The sequence below is a fragment of the Pan paniscus genome, chromosome 11 (assembly GCF_029289425.2).
Source record: "Pan paniscus chromosome 11, NHGRI_mPanPan1-v2.0_pri, whole genome shotgun sequence".
NCBI classification, from domain to species: domain Eukaryota; kingdom Metazoa; phylum Chordata; class Mammalia; order Primates; family Hominidae; genus Pan; species Pan paniscus.
In genome coordinates this window covers 29,944,189-29,958,793 of record NC_073260.2, presented here as the reverse complement: position 1 = coordinate 29,958,793, position 14,605 = coordinate 29,944,189, and the positions used below count along the sequence as shown (strand labels likewise).

The following is a 14,605-nucleotide window of genomic DNA, read 5'->3' as shown; positions in this document are numbered from 1 at the left end:
ATTGTACATTCTGGGTCCCCTCCTCCCTTTAAAATTTCTCAGGTCTTTACCAGAAAGATAGCTGCATCCTTTGTAATAAAACCGAAATAACATGAAACAAAGTTATCAATCCTTAGCCTCTCTCAGCCAAGACTGAGGTATAATAAAAACAGATGTCCAAAGCCTAATGCTGTACAGGATGCTTTCCACATCCACTCTGTTTAGATTTGATATTGTTACCAGAAATAAACACTCATTAGATTAAAACCAGGAATTTTGCTAGTCTAACAGGAAAAGAAAAATGTAAAATTCTCATTACCTTCCTTCGCAAATATCCATCTTCAGTTGTAAGAAATACAAGTGCCTATGAAACAATTGTTTTCATTAATTCATACTCAAACTGAAATAAGCAAAAAAAAAAAAAAAAAAAAAAGAAAGTTTGATGAGTCAAAGACAAGAGCTGTACCTGTGAAAGATACATAAAAATACGGTTTTGGTCCAAGGTATCAGGTGCTACCTTACGCTCTGCAAAGCTGCCCTGTCATTACTGATGGCTCATGTTGATGCCCTACGTCTTGACTGGTGGGGGCAATTTTCTGCCAGCACAGGCTGTCCTATGAAGAGCTGAGCAGGGATGAATGGGGTGGAAACAGCCCACCAAAGATGGGCTGGTACTGTGGGTTCCGCTGTCAGTGAGCGCCCCTGCCCTTGAGGACCAGAACCCACAGGGGCTCTGCACAAGCGGCGCCCACACACTGGCAGGGCCACTGTTCTGAACACTGTGCCGGGATCCATCCACCCAAGCTCCATCTGCATGAAGTTGCTAAAAGGAGGGGAGTCTGTGAAGACACCTTCTTGGCTGGGGTACAAACCCCCAGGTGAGCATTCTGTGTCCCAGGAACTGTGGGTGCATGAGCAAAAGCATAAACATCAGTAAACTAGAAGTTTCCAGGACCTCCAAGCTGAATTCTGCACTCATCTCTGGGCAACCAGCAAATGTAACTTCCAAATTCCAGACCTGTTTTGTGGGCAAGTCGTGGCAGGCCCCTCGGCCTGTGACTTTGCTCCTCTGCCTGGGGAGCGGGGAAAGGAGGCCTTCGGCAGCATTGCGCAGGTCAGGAAGCGCCCTGGGGAGACTTCTATTTAGGGATGCGGCATACATGTGACACTTGGCCACTAGCTCCCATGCTTTTTTAAACCCAGATTCAAACGGGATAGACATTACAGTGTCTGGCCAAGATGACAAAAGGGAAACCTCTTGAAATCTAATATAGACAGGGCAGAAGTGCACAGGGGCAGGAGAGAAATAATTTTCACAATTGAAACAAATCAGTTTCATTATTCCTTCAAATTTATAAAGGCCAAGGCACTGGCTTTTTGAGATGGGAATGCTTCAAACAGTATTACAACCTCCTATTTGCACAGTTCCGGGCTTTGTACATGGTACTACTTTGTAACTTTCCCTCTTATCTCAGCCTCATAACTCTGTAAGGTAGGTACCACTATCTCCATTTTTACAGATGACAAAATCGGAGCTCAGATAGGATATGTGAGGTCAATTGTGTCTTACTTTAACCTGGATGATCGTGTTATAAAAAAACTCACTATGCTACAAATTTCTTATATGTTTAATGGCTAAAAAGCTTAGGATCCATGTCGTAACTCTAATATTATTACTTTGATTATAATTAACTACCCACAATGTATTGAACACCTGGCCTTGAGAGACAGTATAACATACATTTGCTGATTCACACCTATTTGGTATTGGAATCTCCATCTTTTCCACCTAGGAGAACATCATCAGTTCTTTCTAGTTTGTTTCTATGTTTATCCAAGCTGACATTCAACCAGAATTAAGTGTTCTCTCCTCCTACAATGCTACTGAGAGAAAAAAGAGAAAGGAGAGTTATAGATAATCCAATGGTGAACCCGGGCTTTCATTGACAAGCTCAGCTAATCAGTATGTCTTCCTAGGGATATAAATGAGAAGATAAATGTGGAGATCACCACTCACCAAATGCTGCCTTGTCATATATTGAGCAAAGTTTCTGAGTCAACCCCATGGCATCATACACAAAGAAACTAGAATAGTGGAACCCAGCCCGAGCTTGGGAGACTTCCTAGGAATCTTGAAGGAGCCTAGTTTTGAGATTGCCAGTATATAAAATTCTGCAAAGAATGATCTAAATTTATCAGAAACAGCAGTTGTGGAGGCTCACAATGAAGAATATATTTATTTAACAATTAGAATACAGGATAGTTCTTTAGAAGAGATGCCTGGGATGCCTAACTTCAGAAATGTAATGACCTCTCTTGTGGGTACCCCACCTGTGACCTCAACTTCAGAAAAATGTAATGACCTCTCTGCCTAGATCCTTAACAAACAAACAAAAACTAACAGATACCACCTCTATACATCTTCTTTGACTCTTGAGAGCTAAAATTTCCTTCAGAGGGAATTTCCTTCAACAGGAACTACAAAGCTGGGGTAAGATAACTATGTTCCAGGAATATAGGTAAAATCTTTTAAGTTTTTTTATTTTTCATCTTTTAAATTTTTTTAAAGCATGTGAATTAATGGTAGAAGCCTGGTCCAAGATAAGATGATCTGGCAGCTGGTCGTGGTGGTATGCGCCTATAATCCCAGCTACTCAGGAGGCTGAGGGAGGATCCTTTGAGTCCCGGAGTTTGAGGCCAGTCTGGGCAACATAGCAAGACCCTGTTTCAAAATATATATATATATATCTGGCAGTCCTGGTGGCCCACCAGCTCTATAAGAGTTATGGGGGTGGCTCCCACCATGGCTCCTGTTGCAGTAAGATAAATCTGGTGCCCAAATCCCAGAAGGTCATAGTTACATTCTACTCCACAATGGGATACCACCCTTCTTAAGATGGAAGGTGGGGGTGGGGTGTCAGTTGTCAACCAGTGAATTTTAGAAGAGATAGACACACACTGTTTATTACTCATTCTGTGCTAAAATCTGCCTCCCTGTAGCCTCCACCCACTGGCCACAATTCTATGCCCCTGCACATCTAGTTCCCCTTTTCCCATGACTACTCTTCGGACACCTGAAGGCAGCCTTCATTTGTGCCCAAGGCTTCTCTCCATCATGAATGCCCTACATTTCCACAGATGTCCCTCAAATGACAGGAAGGCTCAGCAGGAAGATTTTGTCAGCTCCCAGAGAAGTGGGCTTCTCTTCCACAGCGTATGGAAGTGGATGGCCAATGGCCAGGATGGGCCCTGGAGACAAACTCCTGGGTTGCACTGGCCGTAGGACACCTCTCCCTCAAGTTTGGCCACTGGAGGGCTCTAATGTGCCCAGTGGAGCCACAAACCTGGGGCTCTAGTGTTATGGGGAGGCAGGAGGCAGGTGACATTCACTAGTTTAGGCAGTGCCGTCCAGACTTGGGGTTGGAACCTCCCAGTTGGTCGTACAATCAATTTAATGGGTCACAGTTGGCATGTTTTTAAAAAAAGGAAGTAAGGCCGGGCACAGAGGCTCATGCCTATAATCCCAGCACTTTGGGAGGCCGAGGCGGGCGGATCACGAGGTCAAGAGATCGAGACCATCCTGGCCAACATGGTGAAACCCCACCTCTCCTAAAAATACAAAAATTAGCTGGGCTTGATGGCACGTACCTGTAGTCCTAGCTACCAGGAGGCTGAGGCAGGAGAATCGCTTGAACCCGGGAGGCAGAGGTTACAGTGAGCTGAGAGCGCGCCACTGCACTCCAGCCTGGGTGACAGAGCGAGCTCCGTCTCAAAAAAAAAAAAAGGAAATAAAACAGAATAAAAAACTTCAGAGTACTTGGTACTTACTATAGTTTTATAGAACGTTTGCTTCAGTAATTTATATATGTGTACTGTATTCTGAAACAAAATATATTTTTACTTTGGAGTTGTGATTTTTAAAAAACCCACTGGTTAGAACCACACACACGTACACATGTACATACATATATAATCACACACATTATATATAATATATATAAAAGACACATATACATGTAAACACACACATATTATGTTGTTTTTAAGACATCCCTTCAACAGAGCCTTTTTTTTTTTCTGCAACAGAGTCTCAGTCGATCACTTAGGCTGGAGTACATGGCTTGATCATGGCTCACTGCAGCCTTGAACTTCTGGGCTCAAGTGATCCTCCTAGTTAGCCTCCTGAGATGCTGACACATGCACCACCACACCTGACTACTTTTTTAGATTTTTATTTTTGTAGAGGCAGGGTCTTGCTATGTGGCCCAGGCTGGTTCCAAACTCCTGGCCTCAAGTGACCCTCCCGCCTTGGGTTCCTGAAGTGCTGGGAAGCTCACAAGTATGAGCCACCATGCCTGGCCCAGAGTGTGTTATGTAGTACTGGCCTGAGGAAACCTTGGTAGGGTCATTTCAAACACATTCTTACAGATTTCATCACCAGCTCTGTGTCTGTCAGCTTATGAAGTAACCTGCTGGGCTGAGTGTTTCTATCCTATCCCCAGTTTACCAGCATAAAGAGCTGGTATGGGGAAAACTCAGAGGACAGGGCATGCTTCTGTGTGGTCACCGGATGTGTCATACCAGACACCTTGGACATTGGCTTAAAAAGTAATAAAAAATACAGTCAAATTCCCAATGTCTGCTATAGTAGAGGGAGGAGGTGCACAAAGAAGGCAAAATACAGTAACAGATTAATATTTGGCCTTTCAACATATTACAAGTTAAAATGTGATGTAATTACTGCTAAAAAAAATTAACAAGACAACACTCTGTGTCTGAGTTAATGCTGCCTCCTTGATTATGTCTTTTGGCCACGATGAATGTAGAACAGGATTCAATACTAAGCATCTATTGCTTTTTTTCTACAGCTTCCTACCCTAAGAAAAATAAATGGATCAATAATAAAAGGGCTTAACGTTGCCACAGGGGAGGGAAAGTTTGTTTGTGCAGTCTGTGTTAAAACAGCAACAATTTTCTTGTGCTACACTCTCCTACTCCATTCCAATTACTCTGTCCCTCACACCTAGAAAAACCCAAGTACCAGCCCAGGGTTGGGAGAGACTCCAAGCCCTGAGGGGTAAACAACTCCTATCACAGCCCTCTTTCCCTTATCTGGTTCACATATTTCCTGTACTTGGTGATTCACTGAGAAGACAAGCTGAATCCAGCCTGCTCTCCTTTCTAACTCTTGCAAACTGGGGATCTGATAGAAAATTCTTATAACAAAGCTGGCCTGGTGACTCATGCCTATAATCCCAGCACCTTGGGAGGCTGAGGCAGGCACATCACTTGAGGTCAGGAGTTTTGAGACCAGCCTGGCCGACATGGTGAAACCCCATCTCCGTTTAAAAAAAAAAAAAAAAAAAAAAAAAAAAAATTAGCCAGGCATGGTGGTACCTGCCTGTAATCCTAGCTACTCGGGAGGCTGAGGTGGGAGGATCACTTGAACCTGGGAGGCGGAGGTTGCAGTGAGCCAAGCTCGCACCTCTGCGCTCCAGCCAGGGTGAAGAGAGAGACTCCGTCTCAAAACAAAAAAAAAGAAAGAAAATTCTTATAACAAGAGATGTCTTGTTATCTTCAAGAGCCTTGACTTTAGCTCTTCAGAGACATCATGCTATTTGACCTGTGGATGACTATTTTACAAATTTGTCTTCTACATTCTGCCTACATTGGTAGAAAATGACTTTTTGTCCTTTGAGCACAGTGTGTTCAGCAGGCAGGAGAGGCCAGGGAGGTGGAAGGAGGTGGGAGAGGTATGAGGTGGCAGATGGGAGTATGCTGGGAATGGCACCAAATCAGGAGATAAGAGAAGCAGGCCCAAGACTGAAAACTCATTAGCTGATTAAAATGTCAGTATGTGCACCCCAGATTTTTACTTGGATCATCATTCTTGGTGTAGTTACACCCAAATGAAGTTATTTGGCCATAGTAATAAAATGAAGAGTACATTTTTAGTGGTTACTCATTTTTATACACTAAACAGAAAACTTTAAAAAAATGTTGTTACCTGGTTTGTTCTTGCTGCAGTGTGTTGGGATCAGGTATAAAAAATCTTACTCGAAAATGCAGGGTACAGGGGAAACCTCCTACAACATTTTTCAAAAACAAATTAAATTTTCCCTTTGACAAAGTCAATGTATGTAAGTTGCTTCTCTTCCATAAGTGATGCATTTTTTCACTCAACCATAGCTTTTTCCATTATAAAAGGGCTAATTTCAAACATGGAGTACATAAGTTAGTTGTTTCAGAAATCTCCAAGTCTTCAAAAAGTAAAACATTTATGCAACATCAGCACAGACTGAGTTATCATCTACTTCCTAGCACACGTTTATCTTAGGGCTGTGTTTAAACATTGCACTCCGTCATCTGTATTAGGAATTTTCAAAATCCTTAAATCGGCATTATTATGCAAAATTTACAAAGAAATAATAGCCTGCGTTTGTGTAGCCATTTATAAGTTTCAAGCATTTTCATGTACATTCCTGCATTTCAACACCACCATGACTATGAGTGGGCTAGGCTGCTACTGGTAGCCCCATTTTACAGATAAGCCAATTAGAGGTGACTTGCCTTAGGTCACACAGCTGGTGACAAAACCAGAATTAGAGTAATGAGATCTTTGATTCTGCTATATCACATTTCAAAATCATTTTTAAACTAGAAAATATCTCATGCTTTTAATGCAAAGTATATTAAGTTAGTATACTAGTAAATCACACAATGAACATATTCAAATACGGCTTTATGCATCAACATCTAGAGTCAATTTGCTTGTGTGGATAAAATTAGTCCATTTCTTCTCATAGAGACGGCAACAGGAGAAGATCAGATTGTGCTGCTAAGATCCCGAGATCTTCTTCATGTCAATTTCACCATCATTGCTCAGTAAATATTCGCCAGCCCTATCTAGGCACTGAGCACTTTCTTGCTCTCTGCAACTCAAGTCCTTCTCACTAGCCTGCTAGATCTCCTCCTCTACCTGAGATCATCCTGAGCTCTACCCTCCCTGCTCTTTAGTGCTTTCTTTCTTCATCTGTAGCGTGTGTTCAAAGAATCCCTAACGGGGGTGTGCCCCTGAGTACACCTGTCCACATGTCTAGGTACCAGCGGATGGCGCTGTGACAATCTGCACATCAGGGGAGAACAATGTCCTCCTGCTGCCTTGGGATGCTTGTTCACCTCCCCTCCCCCTCTTCTAAAACTTTTCATCTCTGCGCTGCAGGCATAGCCTCTTTTTCTTTCTGGCTGTCCCCTATCGTGTGCTTACTACTATCATAGAATGTCGAACCCTCTGGGCTGCCTGCACACTTGGCTGTGGGCTCCTTGAGGGGAGAGTCCAAATTTGATCTGGACTGGATTCCCAGGGCTTAGCCCAGCACCTTGCCACAGTCTGAGCTCAGGATACGTTCACCGAAAGCAGGAGTTAATGAGAGAATGAATGACAACACCTATTCATGCCTTGTGTGGACTCATTCCTGGGGACTTGGATGAGGCAGGTATTTGTCTGCAAGTGGCCCTGAGGCTCCCACAGGTACTTCTGAACGCAGAGGACGCAGCTCATGGGAGGGAAGAACTTTGAGAATCGGGCTCCCTGTGGGGGCAGCAGTGAGACGGGAGCGAAGGCCACTGTGTCTACGCCTTCCTGCCTGGGTGCTGAGGCAGGTGTGCGTGTGTGTGTTGGGGGGCATCCTGTGTATGCGCACCTGCGTGCGCAAATCCACTTGCCCTTCTCCACTCCGCCATGCACTGGCCACTTTTTGTGTGTGTTGGGCACCTTGGGGATGCAGAGAGAAATATAACAAGGGTCCTAACCTCAAGGAACTTGCAGTTCTGAGAGGGAACTAAAGGCAACTAACACAGATGAGGACAAGAGCATTCAGAACCCCAACACGGGTGATGGTAAATCTAAGAGAATGTCGAGGGAGCCACCCACAGTTTCTAGGAGAGGAAATGAGATCTGAGCAGCCTTGAAAAAAGGCAGGATTTCGACAGAGGGAAGTGGGAGGGAAAAGCATTCCCAGCAGATGGAACAGACTGAGGGGAGGCACTGGGAGGCCCTGCAGATCAGCCAGGTTTGTCTGGGGCATGAGTGGCATAAAGGGGAACAATGCTGGCAATGTTGGAACATCAGGCTGAGAGCAGATCAGGGCAGAGGGTGGACTATGGTGGGCCTGACTGGCCACCGAACTGGGAGTTAACTGCAGCACTGGGATTCACTCCTGAGAGATAAGCGGTAGTTTGGAAGACTTAATCTTTTATATTGGTGACATTACCTACTTATGGTTCGGTTTTCCGTGAACGCAACTATGCTGTTGGAAAGTATGAGGTGTTTGTGTTTGTCTATCTCTCTGTCTCTCTTTTCCACCCTGGCTCTCACATCGGGCTAAGAAAGGCCATCCTCCTTCCTTTTCCTTCCTTGTATATAGGAATGTGGGTTCCCTCGCTCTGAGCTGCCTACTCTCACCCTTCCCCTTCTTTCCCATAGCTGGGGAAGATCCTAGAGGGCTGATCTGGAAGCATCTCTGCTGACTCAGAAGTCAGACAGGGAGAAGTCGGCTCACTCATGACTCCTGGACACCCGGAACTACAGGTACCAGATGTCACAGGCACTGACGATTGGAGGGGAGAAACAGGCTGTGATACACTAACACCTAATGTTCCACTGAAATGAAAAGATCACACCAACCTTTTAACTGCTTCCTGATGGGTTTGCTTGCTTCCAGCCATCTCTGTTGGACAAGAAAACATAAAATATAAAAGCAAACCGTGAAGGAGTTCAGCACATTTTTTAAAAATGGCACTTACAGGAGAGTCCACGGAGTCGTCATCATGCTGTAAACCAAAATATTCCTTTTCAGTCACACCCAGGTGGTTGTACACCATATCCAGAAGAACCTGGCCAGTGTCTTGTTTCTAGAACAAAAGAAATTATCAAGTGGGAAAAGTCTTAAATTAATTGGTGGTAAAAACATCTTTACTGTAGGCAAAAAAGAGTTAAAATATTCAGAAAAGCTATGCACACACACTTCCCACCACAAGAAAAGCTTTAATAAATTTTAAGAAGCCACACAGCACATATGGGAAGTAGGGCTAAGAAAAATGACATCAACACAAGACAATATGAGTTTAATTTAATTGTCTAAGATTTCTTCCTTCCCCCTTAGCTGCAATTCCCAAGTGATAATGTCTAAATCAGAAAACTCAGCTCTCATAATCACAGTGAACTCCCTGTGGCCTCCGGTGGATTATCCACAATGAAATGCTAACCCCAGGGCGGTTTCTGTTGGCTCTTCAGGACACACCTGTGGCTCCCACTCCTGGAGAAGCCACCGAAGTGTATGTCCAGGAAAGGAAAGCTCTCACCTAACAGCCTAAAGGAAGACAGCTAAAAATACTCAAATGCCATTCAAAATACCCTCAGAGTGATGTGGCCTGTGCCACCCTGTGGGATTATCTGCCTCCCTGCTTCCCCTTCCCATCATCTGAAGTGAGAAGCTGAGGGGCACGTTCAACCACACGCCTCTTCAGATCAGGACTCCATTGCCTTCCCCGCTCCATGTTTATGGGGCAGGCACGGTGTGGGAATGGGGACACGGCCATAAGAAGCTCCCTTTTCCTGCCCCAGCCATGGAGGCAGTGGCTGTAACAGAATGTCAAAGGCCGTCGAGGGCTGTGAAACAGTTGAGGCACAGTGGACACCCAAGGGGACCACACAAATGGTCATCTCGACTGGGGCCGTAGAGGAAGCAACCCCCTGATCTGGCTTTGGGAGGAGGACAGGGCCAAGCATCACCCCTCCCCTCCAGGCGCACGAGCTAAAAACAGGCCTTTGGATCAGATGGCTCGGCACAAAGGCCCAGGGATGGCAAACAGCATGGAGTGTTTGGAAAACTGCAAATTCTACTTTAACAGGCAGACTTTGCAGGAATCCTTTGAACCAAACCATTTAACTAAAGGACAATATGAGTCAGAAATAGACTGTGTATAGAACAGGCAAAGGTAGCTCCTTTTTTTGAGTGCCTGAGAGCAAATAATGTACTTGAAAATAGGTCACAGTGACCAGCATTGGGAGAATTAGATAACTGTCAGGCCCCTCCTGCAGAGACTTCTTTGGGGCAGCCTCAGATTATTCGGTCTGAAATGTGGGAACATGAAACACGCCCATTTCCTGAACATGCCCCCTTTCCTGCCCAACAGCGCTTGTACCTCCTGCTCCTTCTACCCAGGGCACCATCCATCAGAAGAGAATCACAATAGGTGGGGAAAGAATGACCCAGACCACACATTGCAAATTACCAGATGTCAAAAAGCTAGCTGCTCCCCTTGTTGGAATTATTTATATATGATTTTATATTACATTTAATATATATTATTAACTACAATTTACTGAACATCTACAAGGAGCCAGACATTATGCCAATGTGCTTTTTATATATGATCTCTAATCTTTGCAGCAACTTTGCAAAGTGTAGTAGTCATCACCATCTCCCTTGCCAACGAGCAGAGGCACCGAGAGGCTCCGTGCCTTGCACCATCAGCTGAAGGACAGTCTGACTGCCTGACTCAGGTCTGTTTGTTCCTACTGCATCTCCTCCTCTGAAGTGCGTAATTCACATATACAGGTATCTATTCTGCATAATTCACCCAGTTCTCAAGAGAAATTGAAATGTAATAACAAAAAACACATTTATAATAAGAAAAGGCCTCCTGGCCTGGCCCCTGCCCGCAAGAGGTCATCTTCGCTGCACCAGGTCACCACCAGGGCTCGCTCCCTGGGCTGAGAGAAGAACCACTGATATCCAAGTCAGCTTCCCTGACATCTGCTCCTGGTCACAAGGTGGGGTGGGCTAAAGAGTCTGAATGAGACTGTGCAAACAATTCCTACACATAGAAAGACACAAAGTGAGGGATATTCCAAGTTGCAACCAGGCCCTCCAACTTCTCAAGTTCCATGGGACTCAGCTTTGAACCAGGCTGCTGGAAGCTTGGGGAGGCAGCCACGTGATAAGAACAATGACGTTCATAACTAAGAATTTCTGGGTGCTCACTGTTTGCCAGGCTCTAAGACTTTTTTATTTTTTTAGAGACAGGGTCTTGCTCCATTGCCCCTGCTGGAGTGCAGTGGTACAATTAGCTCACTGTAACCTCAAACTCCTGGGCTCAAGGGATCCTCCTGCTTTGGCCTCTCAAAGTGCTGAGAATACAGGCATTAACCACTGCACCCAGCCTGTTGTAAGGCTTGATATGATGCTCACTCGGGGTAGGTGCTTGCTTTCTCCCCTTTTCACAGAGCTGATCACTCCTCCTCCTGCTGGGATTCTCAGACATTCGCTCTTGGCCTCCTCCCACCTCCCTGGCTGGTCCTTCTCAGACTCCTTTAGTGCCTGCTCCTCACCTCTCCTACCCTTAAGCACCGTTCGCAGCTTCCATCTACTTGCTTCTCTGGGGATCTCCTCCAGTTTCAAGCTTGAAATCCCATCTCTATCCTGGTGACATCCACATCTGTATCCCCAGCCTGGACCCATCCCCTAACCTCCTGACTCTTCTATCTCGTACCATCCCTACACTGCTACATAGATGAATAACAGGCCTCTCCCCCACAATATGCCCACAGCAGAACTGATTACTTCTACCCTGAGACCTGTTCTTCCCACAGTCTTCCCCATCTCAATAAACTGCAACTCTATTTTGCTGCATTGCTCAGGCCAAAAATCTGGGATTCACCTTGAGGCCTCCTGTTCTTTCACATTCCAAATCCCATCTATCAGCAAACCCTATTGACTCCACCTTCAAAGTACTTCTGGGCTCAGTTTCCTCTTAGCCAGCCCCACACAGCCACCATGTCCAATGGTCATCATCTCCGCCCTGGACTGCCACACCAGTCTTTCAGCCCCTTCCCTCCTATTGTCAACTGTGGACAGAGCCCCAGTGCTTTCCACCTCGTGTAGGAAAAAAAGCCAGCACCCTCAGAATGATCTACAAGGCTCCATGCGATCCCCCACCCCTTACCCCTGTTATCTCTCTGCCCTTATCTTCTGCTACCCTCCCCACTTGCTCATTCCACTCCAGATTCCACTGTGTTCTGCAACCAAAGGAAGTGGGCTCCAGCCTCAGGGCCTTTGCACTGCTATTCCTTCTCCCTGGGATGTGCTCCCTCCAGATGAACACATGGTTCTTTCAACTCATCAGTGGGGACGTCTCTGGTTACGTCTATACAATGGTAACCTCACCTTGCCCTGGCACTCTCTCCCTCTTGTTCTACTTTATTTTTCTGCAAAGCCCGACTCAGCACGTATTTTTTTATGGCCCATCTCCCCCACTGGGATGTTAGCTTCAAAAAGGCAGGGATTTTGTTCTGTTTTGTGCACTGTTGCCATTTTTTGTACCCAGAACAAAGCTTAGCCCATAGTAAGTGCTCAGTAAACATATGCTGAATGAATACATGAGTTATATACTAACAAACATTCATGTTTTCGTCAGGAAGAGGATAAATGGTTAAAGAACAGCTCCAAGACAGACAAACACACATTTTAACAAAGAAGCCAGACACATACTAAACTATTAGTGTACAGCATCTGGAAGAGACATTTGTGACCTTCATTGAGCTTGTATAATCACAAAATTCTATGAAAGATTATGTTGAAAGGAAATCAGATACAAGACAAGGTTCTGTAGAACCAAACTAGTTGCCTTTTAAGGGAAATATTTACAACCTTGCCAACAGACCCCTAAATCAGTGGTTCTCTAACTGCACGGCACATTGAGACAACTCGGGGAGCAATTACAATACAGATTCTCAGGCCCCACCCCACAGAGAGCAAGTTTCAAAACATCCAGGCAGGACAAGGGATTGACATCTTTATCACACATCGTAGGAGCTTCTGACACACTTTAAGAAATGTTTACCAAAGCTGAGCAATCTAAAGTGGGGACTATGAACTACTAAAGACTGCTTCCATTTTAATTAAGATAAAATACAAAATTTAAGCCAGGCATGGTAGCTCATGCTTTACAATTCCAGCACTTCAGGAAGCTGAAGTGGGAATTTGAGACCAGCCTGGACAAGTTAGTGAGACCTCGTTTCTACAAAAAAATAAAAAAATTAGATGGGTGTAGTGGTGTGTGCCTGTAGTCCCAGCTGCTTGGGAGGCTGAAGTGGGAGGATTACTTAAGCCCAGGAGGTTGAGGCTGCAGTGAGCTGGGATTACACCACTGCACTCCAGCCTGGGTGACAGAGAAAGACCTTGTTTCAGGAAAAAAAAAAAAAAAAAATTAGTTCTTCAGGTATATTTCAAATGTCCAATTGCCACATGCGGCTGGGGGGCTCCCCTATGGGTTAGTGCAGACACAGAATATTTCCAGAATCGCAGAATATTCTTTTGGACAGTCCTCCTGAGAGGATGTTTTCCTCCAAAGTGGCTTCTGAAGAAACAGGTCACAGGTATATGTTGTAGCCCCTCTAATTAGACTTTGGAGACACCTAACTAGACAACTGAATTTCCTTGCTGGAGTTTTCACTTGTTACAACAATGTTTCCCACCTACAAAAAAATGATGCCCTGACACTGGGGAATAGCTGGAGGCCTGGGTGCTCGTGGAAGAGTGGGGCAGAAGGCTGGGAAACATCCATCTCTACTGCCCATTCCCACTCTCTGCCAGGCGAAGGGCCCAAACTTCCATGACTTTGGTCGTCCACCTGAGTCTTCTGCACTGACAGGGAGACGTCTGCAGCCAAGGCACTGGGCCACCGCCCCACCCCTGCTGAAAAGGAGATACAGCACCCACCGTGCTGAAACTCCACGCAAACTGCCTTCTCCTCCTGCCTGCATCAAGGTCCATGATCACCTGGGATTGGCAGTGGGCAAACTTGTATGGGGTGTGCGGAAGACCCAGGGATCAGTTTTTGTCACGCTTTGCATTCTTGTGGCCTTTTATTGTTCCCTCAATTGTTCTCTCATCCCGTCTTCTCTTCTGATGTCTTTCCTTGCACACTGAACTTTACAGGTTGGGGCAGATCCTAGCAGCCAGTTCAGGGTTGGGACTGATCCTGTTAGGACTGGCCAGAGGATGGAAGAGGTCACGGGCCCGGTGGTGACTGGGGTGGGTGGGCACCATAGGCAGCCATGGTCCCAGTATCTTCCTGCAGCTGGCCTGGGAGACTGGAGACCTCGTTTCTAGTGCTGGCTCTGCCACGGGCTTTAAGTGGGATGAGCCAGGACCTCCCCAAGCCCTGCCATCTGTGAGGCTGATTGTTTCACAACCCACTCACTCACACATTTAACGAGCACATGCTGTGTGCCCAGACTTGTGCCAGGCACAGGGGAAACAACACCCTTTCTATTCTTTCCTGTTTTCAAGGAGCTCAGTTTCATGGGCAACATATACCCTAATCACTACTTGAAAAAATGCAACCTGACGTGGGCTCTAATGAAGCATATATAGGGCGCCATGATGCCTCCAGATGTTGGTGCTTCCGTGGAGTCCTCATCCACTTCCCGAACCAGTCTCCTTCAGAAAGTGGATGAGGACTTCCCAGAAGCACCAACGTCTGAGCGTCAAACAGTTCACATCACACAGAAAGGCGGGGGGAAGACCCTCAGGGCAGAGGTGAAATGGGGGCAACATTT

At 45.6% G+C, this 14,605-nt stretch overlaps 1 protein-coding gene across 4 annotated transcripts in view; it reads right to left on the bottom strand.

Moving 5' to 3' along the window:
- PTPN3 (protein tyrosine phosphatase non-receptor type 3) overlaps positions 1-14,605 on the bottom strand; it is a 122,776-nt gene that overhangs the window by 72,976 nt on the left and 35,195 nt on the right. For 2 of the 4 annotated variants that reach the window (XM_034967947.3, XM_034967948.3), the window contains exons 3-6: positions 8,785-8,892; positions 8,666-8,708; positions 5,987-6,065; positions 299-343 (exon numbers count right to left, since the gene is read on the bottom strand). In XM_034967947.3, coding sequence (XP_034823838.2) covers positions 299-343; positions 5,987-6,065; positions 8,666-8,708; positions 8,785-8,892 — 275 coding nt within the window. Of the gene's footprint in view, positions 1-298; positions 380-5,986; positions 6,066-8,665; positions 8,709-8,784; positions 8,893-14,605 lie in introns of those variants that run through there. The other 2 variants (XM_008963274.4, XM_063594279.1) reach the window with 2 other exon arrangements.